At 32.7% G+C, this 18,464-nt stretch overlaps 2 protein-coding genes across 2 annotated transcripts; one reads left to right on the plus strand and one right to left on the minus strand.

Annotated features, from left to right (window-relative positions):
* Positions 1 to 4: 4 nt before the first annotated feature.
* On the plus strand, positions 5 to 2,689 carry LOC133697308 (uncharacterized). Its single transcript, XM_062119785.1, has 4 exons — positions 5 to 98; positions 1,510 to 1,617; positions 1,843 to 2,240; positions 2,321 to 2,689. Exons 1-4 carry the CDS (start codon positions 5 to 7, stop codon positions 2,687 to 2,689), a joined length of 969 nt encoding a protein of 322 aa, XP_061975769.1.
* Positions 2,690 to 7,331: 4,642 nt separating this feature from the next.
* LOC133697351 (uncharacterized) lies at positions 7,332 to 13,621 on the minus strand. Its single transcript, XM_062119824.1, has 4 exons — positions 12,730 to 13,621; positions 12,450 to 12,625; positions 8,237 to 8,308; positions 7,332 to 8,153 (listed from the first exon to the last, which is right to left on the minus strand). Exons 1-4 carry the CDS (start codon positions 13,355 to 13,357, stop codon positions 7,752 to 7,754), a joined length of 1,278 nt encoding a protein of 425 aa, XP_061975808.1. The 5' UTR covers positions 13,358 to 13,621; the 3' UTR covers positions 7,332 to 7,751.
* Positions 13,622 to 18,464: the final 4,843 nt, after the last annotated feature.

Below are 18,464 nucleotides of genomic sequence, written 5' to 3' on the forward strand. Positions count from 1 at the left end.
TGTAATGGATCCTGTTCATGTCCTAGCAGTGCAGGAACATGTGTGGGTGAACCGAAGACCGCTTGATTTTGCTCAAGTGGTGCTTGAGGTGGACACAGGTGTTAGATTTCTAGTCATTTTACATGAAAGTGTCGTGCATGATATTTTTTCTAGTTTAGGAACCTGCAAAGGTATTTCAATTTCAAGTTTTATAGAGTCCTCATAAATGGTCGGAGCTATCGATTTTGTAAAGTAACCTCTGTTTTCCACATCATGCTTGATCCTTTGTCCCTCTCCGTACCAATTCCTTCCGAGGAGCCAATGCAATTCTTGTAACAGTGGATGGAGAGACAAAAGAGTTTTGTTGGCAAAACAAAATCAACCTGGGAAAGCAATGCAATATAATAATAATAATAAAAAAAAAGGATCCTTGTTTTGCCTCAGCAAATTGCTTTCGAGGCCTTATTTAATTCTTCACTCACTACTGAAATACACACTCCAGCAAGGCTTCGCCATGGACATGGCATTGGTTGTGAAGAGGAATGGTGATCATATCCTGTGTCTCTCAATCTTGCTCTCAAGTTCATTCTTCTTGATCCCAGCTACCTTCCCTTTCTTCACGAGTGAAAATGCTGAGCCGCAAGCTGTTTTTATGTACATTCATTCTTGTCAAGATTTAAGAAGGAAATTAAACCAATATGTGATCAAATTATGTAGCTGCAGAAGGAAAAGAGCATTCTCACGTTCCAATTCATCAACGTCAATCCCAATGAACACAAAGTCCCCTTCGTGGGTATAGACAAGTATTAGAGCATCTCCAATTCAAAAAGCTAAATTGAGAAGCTAAATTGATAAAATGACTTTTTAAATAGTATAAATATAGCTTTTTTGATTATATGCATTCCAATAGTAAAAAGTTATTTAGAAAAGCCATTTATATTTTAATATATTTCATATTAAATTTATTTTTATATAATTATATAACTAATTTAGATATTTTATATATAATATAATTATGATGTTATTAATTATATAATTAATATGAGTAATTTATAAAAATAAACTAAAATTTAATGAACTAATATGAAAGTTAAAAGATATAATTTAAAATTAAACTTAAAATTTATTTATATGAATATTTTTAATTTTAGTTTTATATGTTATTGTTAAAAATTTAATTTTTTAAAAGTAAATTCAAATTCAAACTTTGAAAAAAACCGTCAATATTTTAAATTTTGATTTTAATTTTTTTTAAAAAAAATTCATGCTTTGAAAAAATGACCGCCACCATTTTAAATTTTAAAATTTCAAATTTTGAAAAAATGATCGCCAACATTCTAAGATTTCAAAATTTGAAAAAATAATCCATCTATAAATATTCTCATATACCTTAACATTTTTTCTCATCATTCTATTGTTTTCTCTCCAATCAAAAATATATTTCATTAAAATTCATCATGAATCATTCTAATTTTAATTTTTATGATGCTTTTGATTTTGATGATGATACTCCTATGTTGGCTTTTCAAGTTGCTGCTGCTGTGGTTGCTGAAGAAGAATCGAATAATCAAGGGCGGAGAACAGGGTATCATGGCTCTATTCTTGGCCACAATATTGTCAATCTTAATAGAAAGGAAGGTGAGTAAAGGTTATATAATGATTATTTTGCTAAAAATCCTAAATTCACTAAAACTCAATTTCGAAGAAGATTTAGGATGAGTCGTCGTCTTTTTCTTCGGATCGCAAATGCAGTGGAAGCTCATAATCCATATTTCAAACAAAGGACAGACGGTGTTCTTGGTTTATCTTGTCTTCAAAAGGTAACTGCAGCTCACAGAATACTTGCATATGGTATTCTTGCAGATCTTACTGATGAATATCTTCAAATTAGAGAAAGCACTGCGATAAAAAGTCTTAGAGCTTTCGTCAAAGCAATTGTAGAAGTTTTTGATGATTGGTATCTAAGGGCACCAAACGAGGCCGATATTTGTCGATTATTATCAATTGGAGAGCAGCGTGGATTTCCAGGGATGTTAGGGAGCATTGATTGTATGCATTGGAAATGGAAGAAATGCCCAATTGCATGGCATGAGATGTATACTGGTCATTGTCGTGAACCAACTATAATTCTAGAGGCGGTGGCTTCACAAGATCTTTGGATATGGCATGTCTTTTTTGGAATGCCTGGATCATTAAATGATATTAGTGTTCTTGATCGGTCACCTATCTTCGCTGCACTTGCTGAAGGTCGTACTGCTCCTGTCAATTATACAATTAATGGGCATGAATATACAATGGGATACTATTTAGCAGATGGGATTTATGGTCAACTTTTATTAAGACAATCCCAAGGCCATTAGGAGCAAAGAGAAAATATTTTGCAAGTAAGCAAGAGTCTGCAAGAAAGGATGTAGAGCGGGCATTTGGAGTGCTCCAATCTCGTTTTGCAATTGTACGTGGACCTATTCGATACTGGGATGAAGAAACGCTTGCAAATATTATGAAAGCTTGCATAATAATGCATAATATGATTATTGAAGATGAAGGAGCAATGAACCTTGGATTTGACCATGAACGTGAAGTCAATTCCTTTATATCAGTGTCACATGGTGAAATACCAGAACTACATGATTTTCTTCAAACTCATAATCGAATCAGGGATAGAGCAACTAGCTCTCAACTACAAGAAGATTTGGTTGAACATTTATAGGAACAATATGGTAACGAGTAGAATCATTAGCTTTGAACTTCTTATGTCATCATAATTTTCAAGTTTTTTATGTTTTTTTTCCATTATGGTTGTTGTCTTTTAAGTTAATTAATCCTACTTATTGTTGTTTTTCATTATGGTTGTTGTCTTTTAAGTTAATTAATCCTACTTATTGTTGTTTTTCATTATGATTGTTATCTTTTAAGTTAATTAATTCTACTTATTGTTGTTAAGTGTTAGAAGAACTTCAAAAAAGTATTATGAATTGATACCACTTTTATAACAATATATTTAAAATAAACAATAAATTTTTAAATTTTTAATAAAAAATACATTACATTAAACAATAAATAAATCTAGTTAATTAAAAATTAAAACCCCTTTTTTGCATAATTTCTAACTTTCTATTTTGGAAATACGCTGTAGAAATTGGATCCAAATTAGAAATATCTATTTTCATAATTTGTTCTTCTTTCTCAATCATGTCCAATTCTTGTTTCTCTTGACTTTGTTGAATCATCATAGCTTGTTGCTCTAACATAATTTTTCTGTCTTGTTTCTTCTGATCCTCAATTTCAACTAGAGTATCCCTGAATTGTTGTAAGAGATTTGTTACAGTTGTCTCCCCAACTTTATCTTTTCCTTGTTTACGTTTAAGTCGTTCCTTTGCAGCCTTCTGACCAATTGGTCTATCTTGATAAATCAACGGTTCACTGTCTTCTCCTAAACTAACAGAATCAGGGGTAGATGGAGCTGATGAAGTCGAACTTGCATTGACATGACTTTTTTGTTTCTTGTTTGACCTTTGATGTTGACTTGCACGCTCAAATTGCTATTTGGGTTCTTTTCTTAAGATAACCCAACAATGTTCTAGTTGAAATCGTTTGCCAACGCAAGAAGCATACATTTGTCGAGCATCATTAATCTGGTAAGTAAAAAATTAGAGAAATTAAATAATGTTAAAATATATGTTAAACAATTTAACATGAAAACAAATAATAAAATTACCCTTGATTCTTCGGTCATTCCACTTTGCTGACGATTTTCAATTTGAGTAACAAATCCAACAAATTTACCGACTTCTCTATTTATTTCTTGCCATCTATTTGAGATGCTTATTTGGGAACGATTACTCAAGTTTCCTCCATTCTCAACAAAGTAAGCATGTACTCGAGCCCAGAACTGTTTTGTTTGTTGTTCAACTCCTGTAATTGGATCTTTGCTTGTATTTAGCTATGTAGAGACAAGTAAACAATCTTTCTCTGGTGAGAAGTTTTTACTTCTTTGTGATTTTTTTCTTGTATGGACATTCAAATTCGAGTATGTTAAGTCATCAATTAATTGATTAGAATCACTTGGTTAAGAGAGAATATCTTCTGACTCACTCATAAGAAAGTTGGTGAAAGAGCTTGGAAAATTTGAATCCATCTACATTAAAAAAAACCTCAAGTTAAAACCTTATAAGAGAGTATAAAAGAAGCGCACATTCAATGTCTAGCAATTTTATAGTTTACATACATGTGAATTAATAATTACAAGCATTGCATCCTACTTGTTCTAACATTACAATTTGACTATTTTTTGGAACTAAGAGAGGATTAATATACTGGTTTAATTGCATTTTCAACAAGACAAAATATAATTAACCTCAAATTAAAACAAACAACCAAAAATAAATTTTAAATATGTCACTCTATATTTTTATCAATATCAGCTACCATTATTACTTCCTCTTAATTTTGTCAAAGATAACAACATAAATAAAAAATTGTTTTCCTTAACCCATATAAAAAACATAAAATAACAAAGAAATAAAAATCATCACAAATATCAAATTAACAACAAAAAATCTACAAAATCAAGAGATATTAAAGAGTAAATATAAAAAGCTTTTAAATAAATATATCTTTTAATTTCAGCTAATTAACACAACTGATGTTATTAATTAACCAGAGAATAATTGATTCTTGTTTTTCTAAATTTGAGAGAAGAGTGAGTTTTTCTAAATTTGAGAGAAGAGTGAGGCACAATACAAGATTTTTTTAAAAAAACAAGTTTTTTCCTTCCTTTTAAAGAAAAAATAAATACTGTTGCCAACGGCTATAAAAATAGTCGTTGGCAACGTTAACTTAAATTTACCTCTTCTACAGGAACCTGTAGAAATGCCTCTGTTTAAATTAAAAAGCCATTTTGGCTTCTTTGATGGCTACTCCGTTGGAATAACTTAATAAAGATCTTAAAGACAAAAGTACATGTTTTTGGATTTAGTTCTCTATTTGCATCTCCAACCGGAGATGCTCTTAGCCGTGAATTCAACCACCAGCTCTAGCACCAGATGATGAAACCGTAAGAAAATAATACGGTGATGTTAATCAGATAGAATACTAGTTAACGGCGAGAGCATTATTGGAATTGGACCGCCCACGCCACAAGCCCTAAATAACGTATCGAGTATTTTTATGTTTTAAAAAAAATTAAAAAAAATTTTTTATTAATATTTTTAAATTATTTTGATATAATAATATTAAAAATAAAAAATTATTACCTCAATTATTGTTGGCAGGCACAGTTCATCCTCTCTGAAGAACCAAAGTATCAAAGCTGGCCCACCTACAAAGTATAAAGCTTCACTTCAGAACCCTAACCTTATTGTCTATGGAGGAAAAACTTGACTTGTCTTGGAAAGTGGACTGGTGGGACTGCTCTATATAAGGTCCAAAATGGTGGAAATTCATCTGTTTCCAGCCCAGCGAATCCGATTCTTTCAATTTTTTTTCAAGTTTGAATATCCAAGTTATTTTGATTTGTTTTTTTATATAAAAATTTTAAAATTTAAATTAAAAAAATTATACAAAGTAAATTGATTTGTAAATAAAAAAATCATTAACAATAATTAAAAAAAAAACTAGAAAAATTAATAGATAAATATAAATTAAAATATTGGATCTTATAAAATGAAATATTTACCTAGTTGTGTTTATTGAATTTATTTATTAAAATTAATAAAAGATAATAGAAATAGAAACACACATGAAACTAATTGAATAAAAAAAATATTATGTAAGGTTGATTATATTAGAAATATTATCTAAAAATAAATATATATTTTTTAAAAAACTAAAGTTCTTTGAATAAAACACAAAAAACATTATAGATGAATAGAATAATATCTCTAGAAATTAAATAAATATAATTTAAAAAAAAACATGTATTAAAAAAAGACTTGTAAAACCCATGGCTTACAACCCAATATTAAATAATGAAATCGAAAAAAAATCGATTAAGAAAAGAAAAGAAAAAACTCAAGTCAACTCGTGCTAACATGTTAAATCTATGACCTGAATCATGTAATTAGGATAACTTCATAAAAAGCTAATAAAAAAAGTATGAAACTCCATTTCCAACAGATCCAATGTTAAAGGTTGAAATCGAGAAAAAAAATCCATGAAATCATGATAACTCTATAAAAAATAAATTGAAAAAAATCACGAAGTTTAATTTTCAAATAACCTAATATTAAAAGATGAAGTTTAAAAAATAAAATAAAAACCCATGTTGCGAGTTGTTGGAGGGTGAAACTAGAATATATATATTAAATTAAAAAATGATAAAAAATAAACCGAGTCAACCTACCAATTAATAAAAAACACATGAAACTTGAGCTATGATACCAAGATAACTCTATGGAAAACAAATCAAAAAACACATGAACCCCAATTAATAAAGGATCCAAAAAATGAACAAAACTCTAGTTAATATGTGAAACTTGCGACTCGAGTCATGAGATTAGAATAATCCCATGGAAAGTGAATAAAAAAATTACAAAGAATAATTTTTAACCAACCCAATATTAAATGATGAAAATAAAAAAAAAATTAATTAGAAAAGACAGCAAAAAAAAAAAAACCGAGTCAACTCATGTTAACTTGTTAAATTCACGATTTAGATCATGAAATTATGATAAATTCATATAAAACAAATAAAATTTTTTTATAAAATCCCACTCCTAACCAATCTAATGTTAAAAATTGAAAATGAAAAAAAAAACTAAACCAATAAAACTAATTTATAACCCAACAAAAAAATTATATAATAAAATTAGATTGGTGGAGAGTTAAGTTAAAAAAAAAAAACACAAATACAACATGTTATTCCAACGAATAATATTTTAAAAGTTAGCCATATCCTGATCCATTTATCTGTACTTGAAAACAAACTTTTGCATGAAGTTCGAAATTCACTGGTTAACATAATGGCCATTCTTTTTCCGCCACTAATCAAACACATTGCTGGTGGGTGGTAATCTTGGCAATTAGGTGACGAGACATGCATCCTCCTTCCACGTTGATTTTGTGGGCAACAGGCATGTTAAAAGCCCAGAAGTAAACTATCTCACCGTTTGCATTTGAAACTCATTTTAATGCATTTTTAAATAAAAAATAATAATAATTTAAAAAAACACCACGCCCTTCCAACACTGTAATAACTGTATCAAAAAATAAAAACAAAAACTTTATTTTAAAAAAATAAGTAACACATTTTCAATTAAAAAACACTTTTAAAATACATCCTGCACAGCATTATTATCATCCCACAAACAATCAAAGCACAGAGATAGCTATGTTGCTATCAAGGTTTGCGGTTAAAGGATTAAAAGGAGGATCACATTCACTGATCAATCAAAGCGGGCAGCTAGTCGACTATAGTCAAATAACAATAAACCTTCAAGATCTGGCTAACAAACCAGACCAGATGCACCACTTGAACCATACATTAGCCATAAAAGCCTGCCTAACCTAATCAGCACTAGTGAAGTTTATCAACAAGAAGCGGCTAAATGTTTCGCTAATTAACCCCCTTTTATCAAATCAAGTTGAACTTCATTTTCTTCAAGTTTTAAATAGAAAGTTCGCTGACTGAACTACAAAAAGAGGGCGAGTGTCTATCCATCAACATTAACCTGCATTCATGACAAGTTTCTCACACAAAGCAAAAGAAATGTTTTCACCACCCACCTATAAAACTGGGAACTTGACACCCTATGGACACACAATGAGTGCCATCATGAAGCCACCCCAACATCAGCAGGGGCAGGACCACCTTGACCCGTCGAACCGTGGTTGTTATAAGTGTGCCCACCACCTCTGCCACCCCTTCCTCGATTATTATAGTAGTTCCTCTGATGAAAGTTTCCGGGTTGATCATAATATTGGTTGCGGCCATTTTGGTAGCCACCACCTCCTCTAGAACCACTTCGACCACCACGGCCATTTGAATAGCCCCTACGACCGCCATTGCCACCACCACGACCACCTCTTTGGCTCTGGTAGTTCCTTCGATTGACATATTGTTGCTCAGGCTCCAGCTCTCTCTGATTATGATCTACTCCTACTTCTGTCAATGGCTTGTCTTGCTCTTCTTGATCTAGGACAACTTCTGCTGGATTTCCAGTCTCCTGTTCATCCTGCAATGGAGAAACCAACAATATTCAATCAAATAAATATATGCAGGCAAGGGGGAAGATCATATCATGCTAAGTGCAAGCACCTTCTGAGATTCCTCAGTAGGAGTAGACTGATTATCACCAGTCTCGTGTTGGAAATTTTCTGTCTCTTGTTCCTACAAAAAGTAATAACAACAAATATTTAGAAAGTCTTTTAAGAAAAATATATAGCGCTTGAACAAAACAAAACAAAGTTTTCCACGAAGAGAATATTTCACCAACCAACTGATACGAATCAGAATGAACTAGAAAAAGGAAAAGAAATCAAATCACACAATAACTGCATAATCAGGTGAGATTTGGCTTAGGTATGCAAATTTCTAAGAATTCAGACATGCATCACCATTAAGCTGAATAAATTTCCAATTGAGCAATCAATGGGAGCTAGTACCATTGCAATTTTGAATTTTCATCCGTTGCAACTTTTCAAAATCAACAAAAACTAGCAATAGCACATACTCCATTTGAATAGAAATAAGTTCAAAGAACAGTCAGAATGAAAGGATGGCTTACTAAAGAAATTATAAGTGAAACAAACAAAAGGATGATTTAAGAAATTGTAAATCACAACCAGCAAACATCCAACAATAAATCACATAAAATCTAATTTAGCACGATGGATAGAGTAGAATATTGGAAGTAATCAACAATAGCTAACTCATTTAAATGAAAAGAAACACACATCATATGCAGTCATAAAATAGCAGTTAAACTAAGGACTGAAAACTGGAGCATCTTCTTGAAGAGCTATTTTTAATTTTATAAAACATACTAAACTTGCCAAATGAGCTCGAAAGGATGTTTCACATCTGGAAGGAATGGTATGACTTTACTTGATTCAGTCCTTACAATAAAGGCAGCTTCAAATTACTAGTGGTATAGATAACAGATCCGTAATCACTTCATATGATGGAGTGTAAAACAAGCAACACTTATATTATATCATTAGAGGTGGTTTAAAATTTTCATCCAATCCCCTTTTAAGTGAAACAGGAACATACTGCCCCCAAAACTGTATGGAACTCCACTTTAAACACAATTCACAATTTCTAACAGTATGTTACTACTTAGAGCAGATGTGTTACCCCTCTCACCAACAAGAAAATGGCCTCTTTCATAAGCCTTACCTTCCCTGCTCCTCACTCCAACTAAAACTGCCCACTGTTTTCTTTCTTTATGGAAAGCCCAAGCTTTGAAATGTGCTATCCAGACTAGATAAGTTTAAAAAGTTAGGACTCTAGATCACACAAGCACCTCGAACAGTCTCCTACTAGGACAGACAAAAGGAATAAAACACTCCTTTGGGTTGAATAATTCAAATACAACGTTGAAAAAAGAAGAAAAAAATACAGCACATCCTTCAAAAGCACCACAATGTCTAAAAAAGTATAAGTGGCTTAGGCACAAAATCAAAAATTCACAACAACAAAGGATGATGTTAGTACTCCCCATCATTTCACAAAGCAAAGCAAAATGGAAAGCACTTTCTCAAACATGCTTACAAGTATTATTTAGCCACATCTTAAATAAAAATAAAATTCCCAATTACCCTTTTTGACAAGTGAAACTAGCACACACGTAAACAACAATTTGACACCAGTTCTTACAGAAATACAGTTAACTACCATGTGTGATAATTAACATTGCCCTGTGAATTTTAATCTAGAAAACAAGAACAGTTTTACAGAGATCTATTTCTATGATGTTTCTAATAGAAGAATTTTATTAAGAGAGAATCATGAAGGATAAGATATCATCACAGATAAATAACTGCTGCAATCAGCGAGCTTGCCGATTCTCTTTATAAATCAACTAAGGAATTCATCTAAAAATGTCCATGGAAGAACAGGGCAAAGCCATGGAAAATACTTCTACATAGGGATGATAATGGGTAACCACAGGTCAGGTTTCTCTATATTCATACCCTACCCATTACTCAATGAGTAAAAAATTTAGATATACCATATACATCGAGTTTCGGGTATCTATATAAGTATCCATTATCCGACTATTATTTATTATTTTTTAAAAATAAAATAGTAATATATATTTGAAGTGTGTATTAAATGATAAAATAAATTATAAATGTTATACATATATGTGTATTGTGTCCATATTGAAATATGTAACACACACACACACACACACACACACACACACACACACACACACACATATACACACACACAATACCCTATCCATTACCTATTGGGTAAGGTAACTACCCAAAAAAACCCACAAATTTGAGCCGGTTTGGAACGGTATCCATTAGGTTCAGATTAAATTGTCATCTCTAATTCTATACAGAGTGATTGACTTGAAAAATTCTACATTTAAAATTCAACAAATCACAATTAAGAATGCACACTTTCAAAGAATCTTGCCTCCCTTCATCCTAAAAAAATTAATAAATTTAATTCAAGTTGTTAGTACAAAGTCAACGCTCTCTAAACTACGAAAATAAACCATTCCATTCACTTGTGACAGCAATACAAGAAAAGGGGTCCCAAAGCTCCATTACTATTAAAATGCAAGGTGCACGAATCTAGATTTTGAGGACAACACCATCTTAGATCTCTAGACTTGTTATAAATCATCAATGTTGACCTTACGAAGGGTTGGTTACAAAACAAAAGCCCAAACCATAACCTTATCCTTCCGAAATAATTTGGTAAATTTGAGAAGAGATAGAGTTGTTTGCTTCTGCAAATGAATAGGCCATCTTGCTAGAATAACATATTTTCTTTGGTTTCACATAGTGTCATACAACAATATTCTGTATTCTATGATGGGATACAGCAATTTTGTATTTTTACAATTTTCTTCACAAATGTAAATGGGTCACAGTGTCCAAAGCCTCCTTCCATGTTCTAATTCTCTACTTGTTAAGAATCTGATTGCAAGTTAGTTCTTAATACCAATTGAAATTAGAAAACGCGGTTCTGATACTGCATCATGCCAAGTTCTAACATTTTCAACTATCAATGCCAACACCAACCTTGATAAATATGACAAGCACTTGTTCATAGAAAAGTAACCCAAAGAAAGAAAAGAGGACGTTTATGATAAGCCATATGACAGGGAGCTTAGTAGTGATTACTTTCCTACAAGGATTAGGATTAGGGATTCCAAAATATGACTAGGTTGATATCAAATATAGAGTACCATTATAAAATATGACTAGTCAAATAGGAATTTTTATGTTTCTTTTTTATCACTCAAAGTTTAATTAGGATTAGTAATAGCTCAGGCTTGTAAATATGCTTGTAGCATTTAAAATTACAGCATTGAATACAGTGCAGCCTTTTCTTAACATGTGAGAAGTGTGATGCTCTCAATTAAGGAGAGGCTCCTTGAATCTATTAGTGCGAGCCTGTGAGGCTAGTAGTCCTCAATCATTTCACCTTCTATTTTGCTTGAGTTGTTTTCATTTTATCTTCAAAACATCAATCATACTCATCACATCAATAGCAGTCCTCAAATAGATAGTACAACCGTGACAAAAAGAAATCCTAACCCTTGAAAATAACAAAATCCCAATAGTTCAAATACAATAAATAAATAGTGTATAACTAAATCAGAAACAGAAATACCCTAATTCAAAGAAACCTGCCATGGTAATGCACAACAGTAAACTATCAGATTTTCAGATACTACTTTGGCTTTGCTCCTACATCACCATGTCATGGTTGATTATATAGTGATGATTAAGTGACAGGCACCTTAAAAAACTGATCATGACAAAACATTCTTCATATCAAACCTGACTTTCTCCCACAAGCGATTAATCACCATAATTAAACAAGGACTGCTCTGATGTTTGGGCCCAAAACCACCATTTTGAATGCTCTTGAGTAAATAAGTATTGATTTCTACAAATCACTATCTAAACAGAGAAGGAAGAGAGAATTGGCAGAGTACAGTATGCACTTCACCTAATTATTTTTTATTGTGGTCACAACCTAAATGCTAGAAAAGACCTTTAGACTGAGTATTGAATGACAAGAAGGCATTCAAAATAAATACCTAAGCAACATGTGTCTAATGATTGAAAAGAGAAACTAAATATCAATAAAAGAGAAAATAAAAGGCAGCTAAGCTATATTTAGATAGCACAATGACCATAACCGCTCATTTTACATATCAATAAACACATCAATCATAAACCTTATTAACATAACCGCATAACAAGAAAATATTCATGGCAAAAACAAAACAAAAAATAAATGAAAGTTACAAGTAAATAATTCTTTATACCTTTGGCTGGTATTGTGCAACGGAGTCATCCACTTGTACTGGAACTGAGAAAGGAACCTGGAAAGGCACGTAATTGCCAGCAGCAGCAGCCACTTCCACCGGAGCTTTCATCTCCGGCGTGGTAGTAAAATAATCGGAAGCCATGATCTTGTTGAGCCTCTCCCTCAATTCAGCATCTGAAAGACAATAATAAAAAAAAAAAACTCAATACCCCATAATACACAAACAAAAATTACAAGTGTTTTACAATTAAAAAAAAAAAACAGGATATATTACAGACAGGAAACATTAGTGGTGGAATCAATAGGTTGGTCTGAATTAGCCAGCCACAACTTCGCGTGCTCCATACAACGCTGCAAAGCATTCTTATGAGATAAGCTAGTATTGCCGGGACGCGAAATCAATAAACCACCCAACATAGATATCATATCCAAATCCCTCTCGCCAAGCAGATCCGTGGCATCATCGGTGACATAATCATAAGTCAAGCAACAACCTCTTTCATGTGTCCGAGTCAACATGGTGGCAGTGAAATCGTTCTGTGACTTGACATCAAACAACGACCCAAAATACAACAAGTGCAACAGATCCTCCAACATTTCATCACTTGCTTCCGGAACAACTGTGCTGTAAGATTTAGGGTTCAGTCGATGAGCAGCGAGCTCAATTTCTTCCGAGACAGCGATGGAGAGAGGCTGGCGGAGCTTCTCGAGCTCGTCAATTGCGGCGGAAACAGAGGGTTTAGAACGGAGGAAGTCCTCTTGTTCTTTGTTGATAGGCTTGCCTTGAGCGATGGACTCTTCCATCTGGAGGATTCGGTTGTGTTTCTTCTTGAGAGCGCGAAGGCGTTTGGTGATTAGGCTGAGTACGGGTCCGTCCGCCATTTCTGAGGTAGGTGTGGCCGCCATTTGCTTATGGATGAAAGGGGAGGGGTGGGTTTTTAATTTTTAATTTTTTTTGTTTGTGATCGGAAAGCACCTCCAAATGGCGGTGGTGATGTTGGTGGTGGTTTTGGTTTTGGTTTCTGTGGAGGTTTTAGAGAGGAGTGGAGGTGGGAACAGGAAGCGGCGGAGTGGGATTTTAGAGAGAGATAAGAGTATGCCTGTTGGGTTTTAGAGTATTAGTGGGGGCTAAACGTGGAAGATTGCAAAAGTCCTTTTGGATTTTTTTTTTCTTTTGCTTTTTAATGTAAATAGGAAATGCAATTTCTCTGTGCACTACTGGTCGGGTTGGTGTTTAAAGGAGTGTTGGTTACTGTGATAATGCTGTGTAAAATATTTTTTAATTAATAAATATATTATTTTTTTTCTATTAATATATCAAAATTATTAAAAAAATAAACTAAAATTATATAAATTTAATATTTTTAAAATGAAAAATACTTTAAAAGACAACAGTTATATTTCTAAATGAATAGATTTAAAAAAACATGTGTTTGATTTAAATTGTTATTAATAATTTTTTACATTTAAAATAAATGAAAATCAAGACATCTCAATAAAAAATAGATTATTTTAGTTTTTATAAATATAATATTTGAAACACAATTATATAAGAGCCTAATACAAAAATAAAATTTAAAGTTGTTTGGCTAACCAATATTTTATTCTTTGTGGTTGGACAAAGAATATAAATTATCACATGTCAAGCGGTCTTTAAACATGGTTGGAAGACCCAATCTTATTCGAAAAAAACATTGTGCCATTAAGTTATTTGATCAATTTATAAGTTATAAAATAAATTTAATTTGATTATTTTTTATCAAAATTATGTTATTTTGTTTTTTTTTTTTTGAAAAAAAATAGCGCTGATTTGATTGGGTTTGAGCTGAGCTTGCCCAAGTCAACTAAATTTGGCTAGGTTAATGTTTATTTTAATTTAAATTGAAACATAATTCAAGCTCCGAGGCATGAGTTTCTTGAGTTAAATCCCTAAACCAAGCTAGTTCTAATCATTATGATGATTTTAAATATAATTTTAAAACTTGACACAAAAATTAATCTAGGTTCCACCAAGGTATTTTAGGTTGCGTAAATAAGCATTTTGTATGTTTGAAGTACCATATTATTTATGTGTTTAGTTTCAATACAAGAGACAACTATCTATATAACATTGCAAACAAATAAGTGTTTTCAAGATATACTTTTAATGTTACAAACAAAGATTTACTATTTCTTTCTTATCATTGATGAGAAATTCTATAACATGACAATAAATAATTCAATCAAATTTAAATCTTTTAAATTTTAATGTTTTATGACTTTCCATATTTACAAACATTTTGCATTCTCAAATCAATTTTTTTTATGTTTCTTAACATTATGAATTTTTAGATAAAAGAAACTTTTCTTTCACCTTCTCTTCTTGGCTTTAACCATCAATCAATATTATCCTCACTATCTCAGTCAAAATACTTGAAATTTAGGTTAGAAAATGGCATATGTTACAAGAGCTCATGAGATTCATATAGTTCAAACCGATAAGTTACAATGAAAACAAGGTTAGGAATAAATAAAGTGATGAGTAATAAAATTTAAAATACTTAGAAATAAGGTTTGAAGTGACAAATAATCAGTTAATTTTTTAATTCATTTAATCCGATCTATAATCTTTAGCCAAGGTATCTGGTAACTTGAAATGGAAAGCCCAATTAATTAGTAGCAGGTGGTACTTGGTAAGTCAGGGTGACTAATAACTGGTACAGTAAAAGATCCTATTTGATGGATGTGGAGACTCTCCAATGCTCAAATCAATAATTTTGTAGAGAGAAAAGGTACAATAATATTTTAGAGAGATGGACTTTGAAAATATATGTGCTAAAAGTATTAATAATGAAAAGATTGTGAACCTTGAGTTTGAAGGATTCGTGGTGTATTTATATCTCATAAGTTTTGTCATTTTGTGGAGATAAGATGATGAAGTGTAATTTCACCCTTATGATATTTTGAGATGTATTCTACTCAAAATAATACGTATTATATCAATATAAAATATCGAGGGAGCCACGTGGAGTCTTGAAAAAATTCTCAAGAGAGTGTTGGGCCCGAGCCCATTAAAGGTGAAAAATAGGTCCAGATGCACTACCCGGACCCAAACATGTTGGGCTCGGGTGTGACGACTTGAGCCCACAGGGGTGCTAGGGTACATGTCTGGCCCAAGCTAGGTGTACACCCTGCATGAGAACATGGACATACACTCAGTGCATGGGCGTACGCTTGCTAGGTGCATGGCTCTAGATCCTTACCCAAACTCATGCTTCTTAGGTGTTTTTTGGGCTTTTTACCATTTTTTTAAAAGGTTTATTGAGCCCATTTCATTTGAACTCATTAGTAACCCTCCAAGTCTTTATGATATTAATCTAAAAAGACTTGTAAAAATACTTGGTTACCGTGACGAGTTCGTTGAATTTTCTTTGTATGAGAAGAGTAGTAGAAACCCCAAGTTTATTAAATGGAGAACCCGTGTATGGAGGCACCCATCATGTTTAAAGAAATTTCTAAATATATAGAGGGGAATCATGGAGGAACCTATACTTAGAAAAATTCATAAAAGAGTGAGGTGAGATATAAATGACTCCATATTAGAAAAAATTTCTAAGAGGTCAAGGGAAACTTATGGAGAAGAAACTCATATTTAGAAATTTTTTTAAATGGTTGGTGGAAACTCATGAAAGGTGGGCCTATACTTTATAAAAGTTTCTAAGAGACTTAAGGGAACCCAATGAGGATGACCCATGCTGACGCCTATACTTAGAAAAACTTCTAAAGGGCGGAGGGGATGAATCCGTGAAGGGTGGTTTTATTGCATCGAGGAGACTAAGTTCATCCCTTGAAGAGTGGTCGCACTAGAGTGTAAGAGGTATATGAACCTCCTTATAATGGCATGAGGCATGAGAACCCTCAATTAGAGAAAGATCTCACCAAAGAGTGGGAGGTCTATAACCTCTCTAGCAATGGCATAAGGCTTGAGATCCTTAAATTAGATAAAAATCTTAATGAAGAGCATGGGGTTTGTAACCTTCTTAGTGATGGCATGGGGGCTTGTGAGCCTCCCTCACTAAAAAGTATGCTATTTGACTTCCCTAGCATTGTCATGGGGGTGTGGGAGCCCAACTAAAGAGTTATGTCAGTCCGAGTTTGCATTGAAGGGGAGGAAGATCCAAGATCAATCCCTAGCTAATTAGTGAGAGGCACTTTGGCATCATTTGGAGAACGTGTTAGTCTGAGATTGCACTAGAGAATATGAGATTCAAGATCAACCCCTGTTAAATTGGTGAGTGGTTATTGGGCAACACGTAGATAATGTGTTAGTCTGAGACTACACTAGATAATAGAAGGGATACGAGACCAACACCTGATGAATTGGTGAGAGCTCTTTAAGCATCACCTAGAGAATGATGTTATTGTAATAAAGAAATTTGTAAATAGAAAATGAATGTTAGAGATATATTGTTTTTATTTCAAAAATAAACTTACATTCTTATTAATGATTATGTATCATTGGATTATTTGAGTGATATGTATGGGGAAGTTTATTGGAAAGAACATGTATTGAAGGTGACACTAAAATGTTTGCTTTGACTGCCCTAAAAACTTTGAATGAGTGATCCTCATAATACACCAAGTAACCATTGGTTGATCCCTCATAGTTCTCCCTCGAGCTTCTATTGCTACTATGAGAGTCGTTTTATTTGGAAGGCCCTTCATGCTAGTTGTTTTTTTATATAAAAACAAGGAGACCCATGTCATAAGAAACTAACCTTATCCACTCATATATGATTTTCTATTACTTGTTTCATCTTGAGAAAGCTTTTGTCTTGTAAGGCATATAATTTTCTCTAGAAGACATGTTCTCTTAGTCTTCTTATCAAAACCTCTATGACTACTAGCTCAAGTAATTTTTTCACCTTGAGTATCTCCTCATTAAACCTTTTCAAATATGCCTGTGTAAACTCACTTTCTTATTGGATAACACCAAATAATTCTGTGAAGCTTTTCTTAACGGGTATGTTGATGTTGAAGCGTGCCACAAGCTTAGCATAGAGGTCACTAAAATCATCAATGGATATTGGCTTCAAATTATTATATCATACACGTGTAAACTCAAGAAGGTTGTAGGGAGGATTTTGTGCATTGAGTCACTGTCTTAGATGATCAATTCTACTCTACCATGTATATTATGTATATGCTCCCTCAGTTCTGTTAGGCTATCATAGTTGTAGAGACTTATTTTTATGGAAATATAATCCTTAAGGAGTTGGGTGTTCAATACTCATTTAGATAGGGGAGAACCCCTCTGCTAATGGGGGGTTGTAGTCATTCTTCCAGGTATGCTCATGTACAGACCTTCTCTTAATCCTTTATCTGTTAGGCTCTTGAAAGCTTAAGGAGTTTAGCATGGAATGATGATTATGGTAAATGTTATTGATATCATAAAAGATAAAGGGAGGATGTTTGAAGTATCGACTCTGTATATAGGTATCGAAATGCCATGAGTGACCTCTTGAGAGACTCTCAAGATTGTCATTATGTTTAGTTTATTTTGGGTAATGTAATCATCTACGGGTGCCTGGTACGACCGGTGGCTATGACACTAAGACGTTTTGTGTTATTGAGGGTGTCAAGACTTGTTAGAGTAATAAAGTCTAATTTTACTCTTGGGTTGTCAATATGGCCCAAGTGAAGAGTTATACCTGACTGGTAAGATAATGAAGGTCCGATTTGGTAGAAATGTTTGTGGTAATAAGTAGATTTGTCTTGTGTCCTAACTTAGGTGTGTCTTGGTTGTGTGTCATGGAATGACCTGGAAATGTCAAAAAAAATTAGAAATTGATGGCTTTTTATTAGTTCCTTACAAATGATGTCAATTGATGAGTCTTAAAATCCAAAAGGTTTAGGAACAAGGTTTGGTGTGATAGATAATTAATTAATCTTTTAATTCAAGTAGTCTGATTCATTATCCCTAACCAAATTTTCTAGTAGCTTAAAATGAAAAGCCTAAATAGCTGATAGTAGG

This window comes from Populus nigra, chromosome 6 (assembly GCF_951802175.1).
Source record: "Populus nigra chromosome 6, ddPopNigr1.1, whole genome shotgun sequence".
Classification (NCBI taxonomy): domain Eukaryota; kingdom Viridiplantae; phylum Streptophyta; class Magnoliopsida; order Malpighiales; family Salicaceae; genus Populus; species Populus nigra.

Excerpts from the sequence above, each read along its gene's own strand:
- LOC133697308 (XM_062119785.1), top strand. The coding sequence starts at position 5 with ATGGATCCTGTTCATGTCCTAGCAGTGCAGGAACATGTGTGGGTGAAC. Across the intron at positions 99-1,509 it reads GGTGCTTGAGGTGGACACAG|TTGCTGCTGCTGTGGTTGCT; the intron begins GTGTTAGATTTC and ends TGGCTTTTCAAG. Across the intron at positions 2,241-2,320 it reads CTGAAGGTCGTACTGCTCCT|ACAATCCCAAGGCCATTAGG; the intron begins GTCAATTATACA and ends ACTTTTATTAAG.
- LOC133697351 (XM_062119824.1), bottom strand. The coding sequence starts at position 13,357 with ATGGCGGCCACACCTACCTCAGAAATGGCGGACGGACCCGTACTCAGC. Across the intron at positions 8,309-12,449 it reads TTGCACAATACCAGCCAAAG|GAACAAGAGACAGAAAATTT; the intron begins GTATAAAGAATT and ends TACTTTTTGTAG. Across the intron at positions 8,154-8,236 it reads CTACTGAGGAATCTCAGAAG|GATGAACAGGAGACTGGAAA; the intron begins GTGCTTGCACTT and ends TCTCCATTGCAG.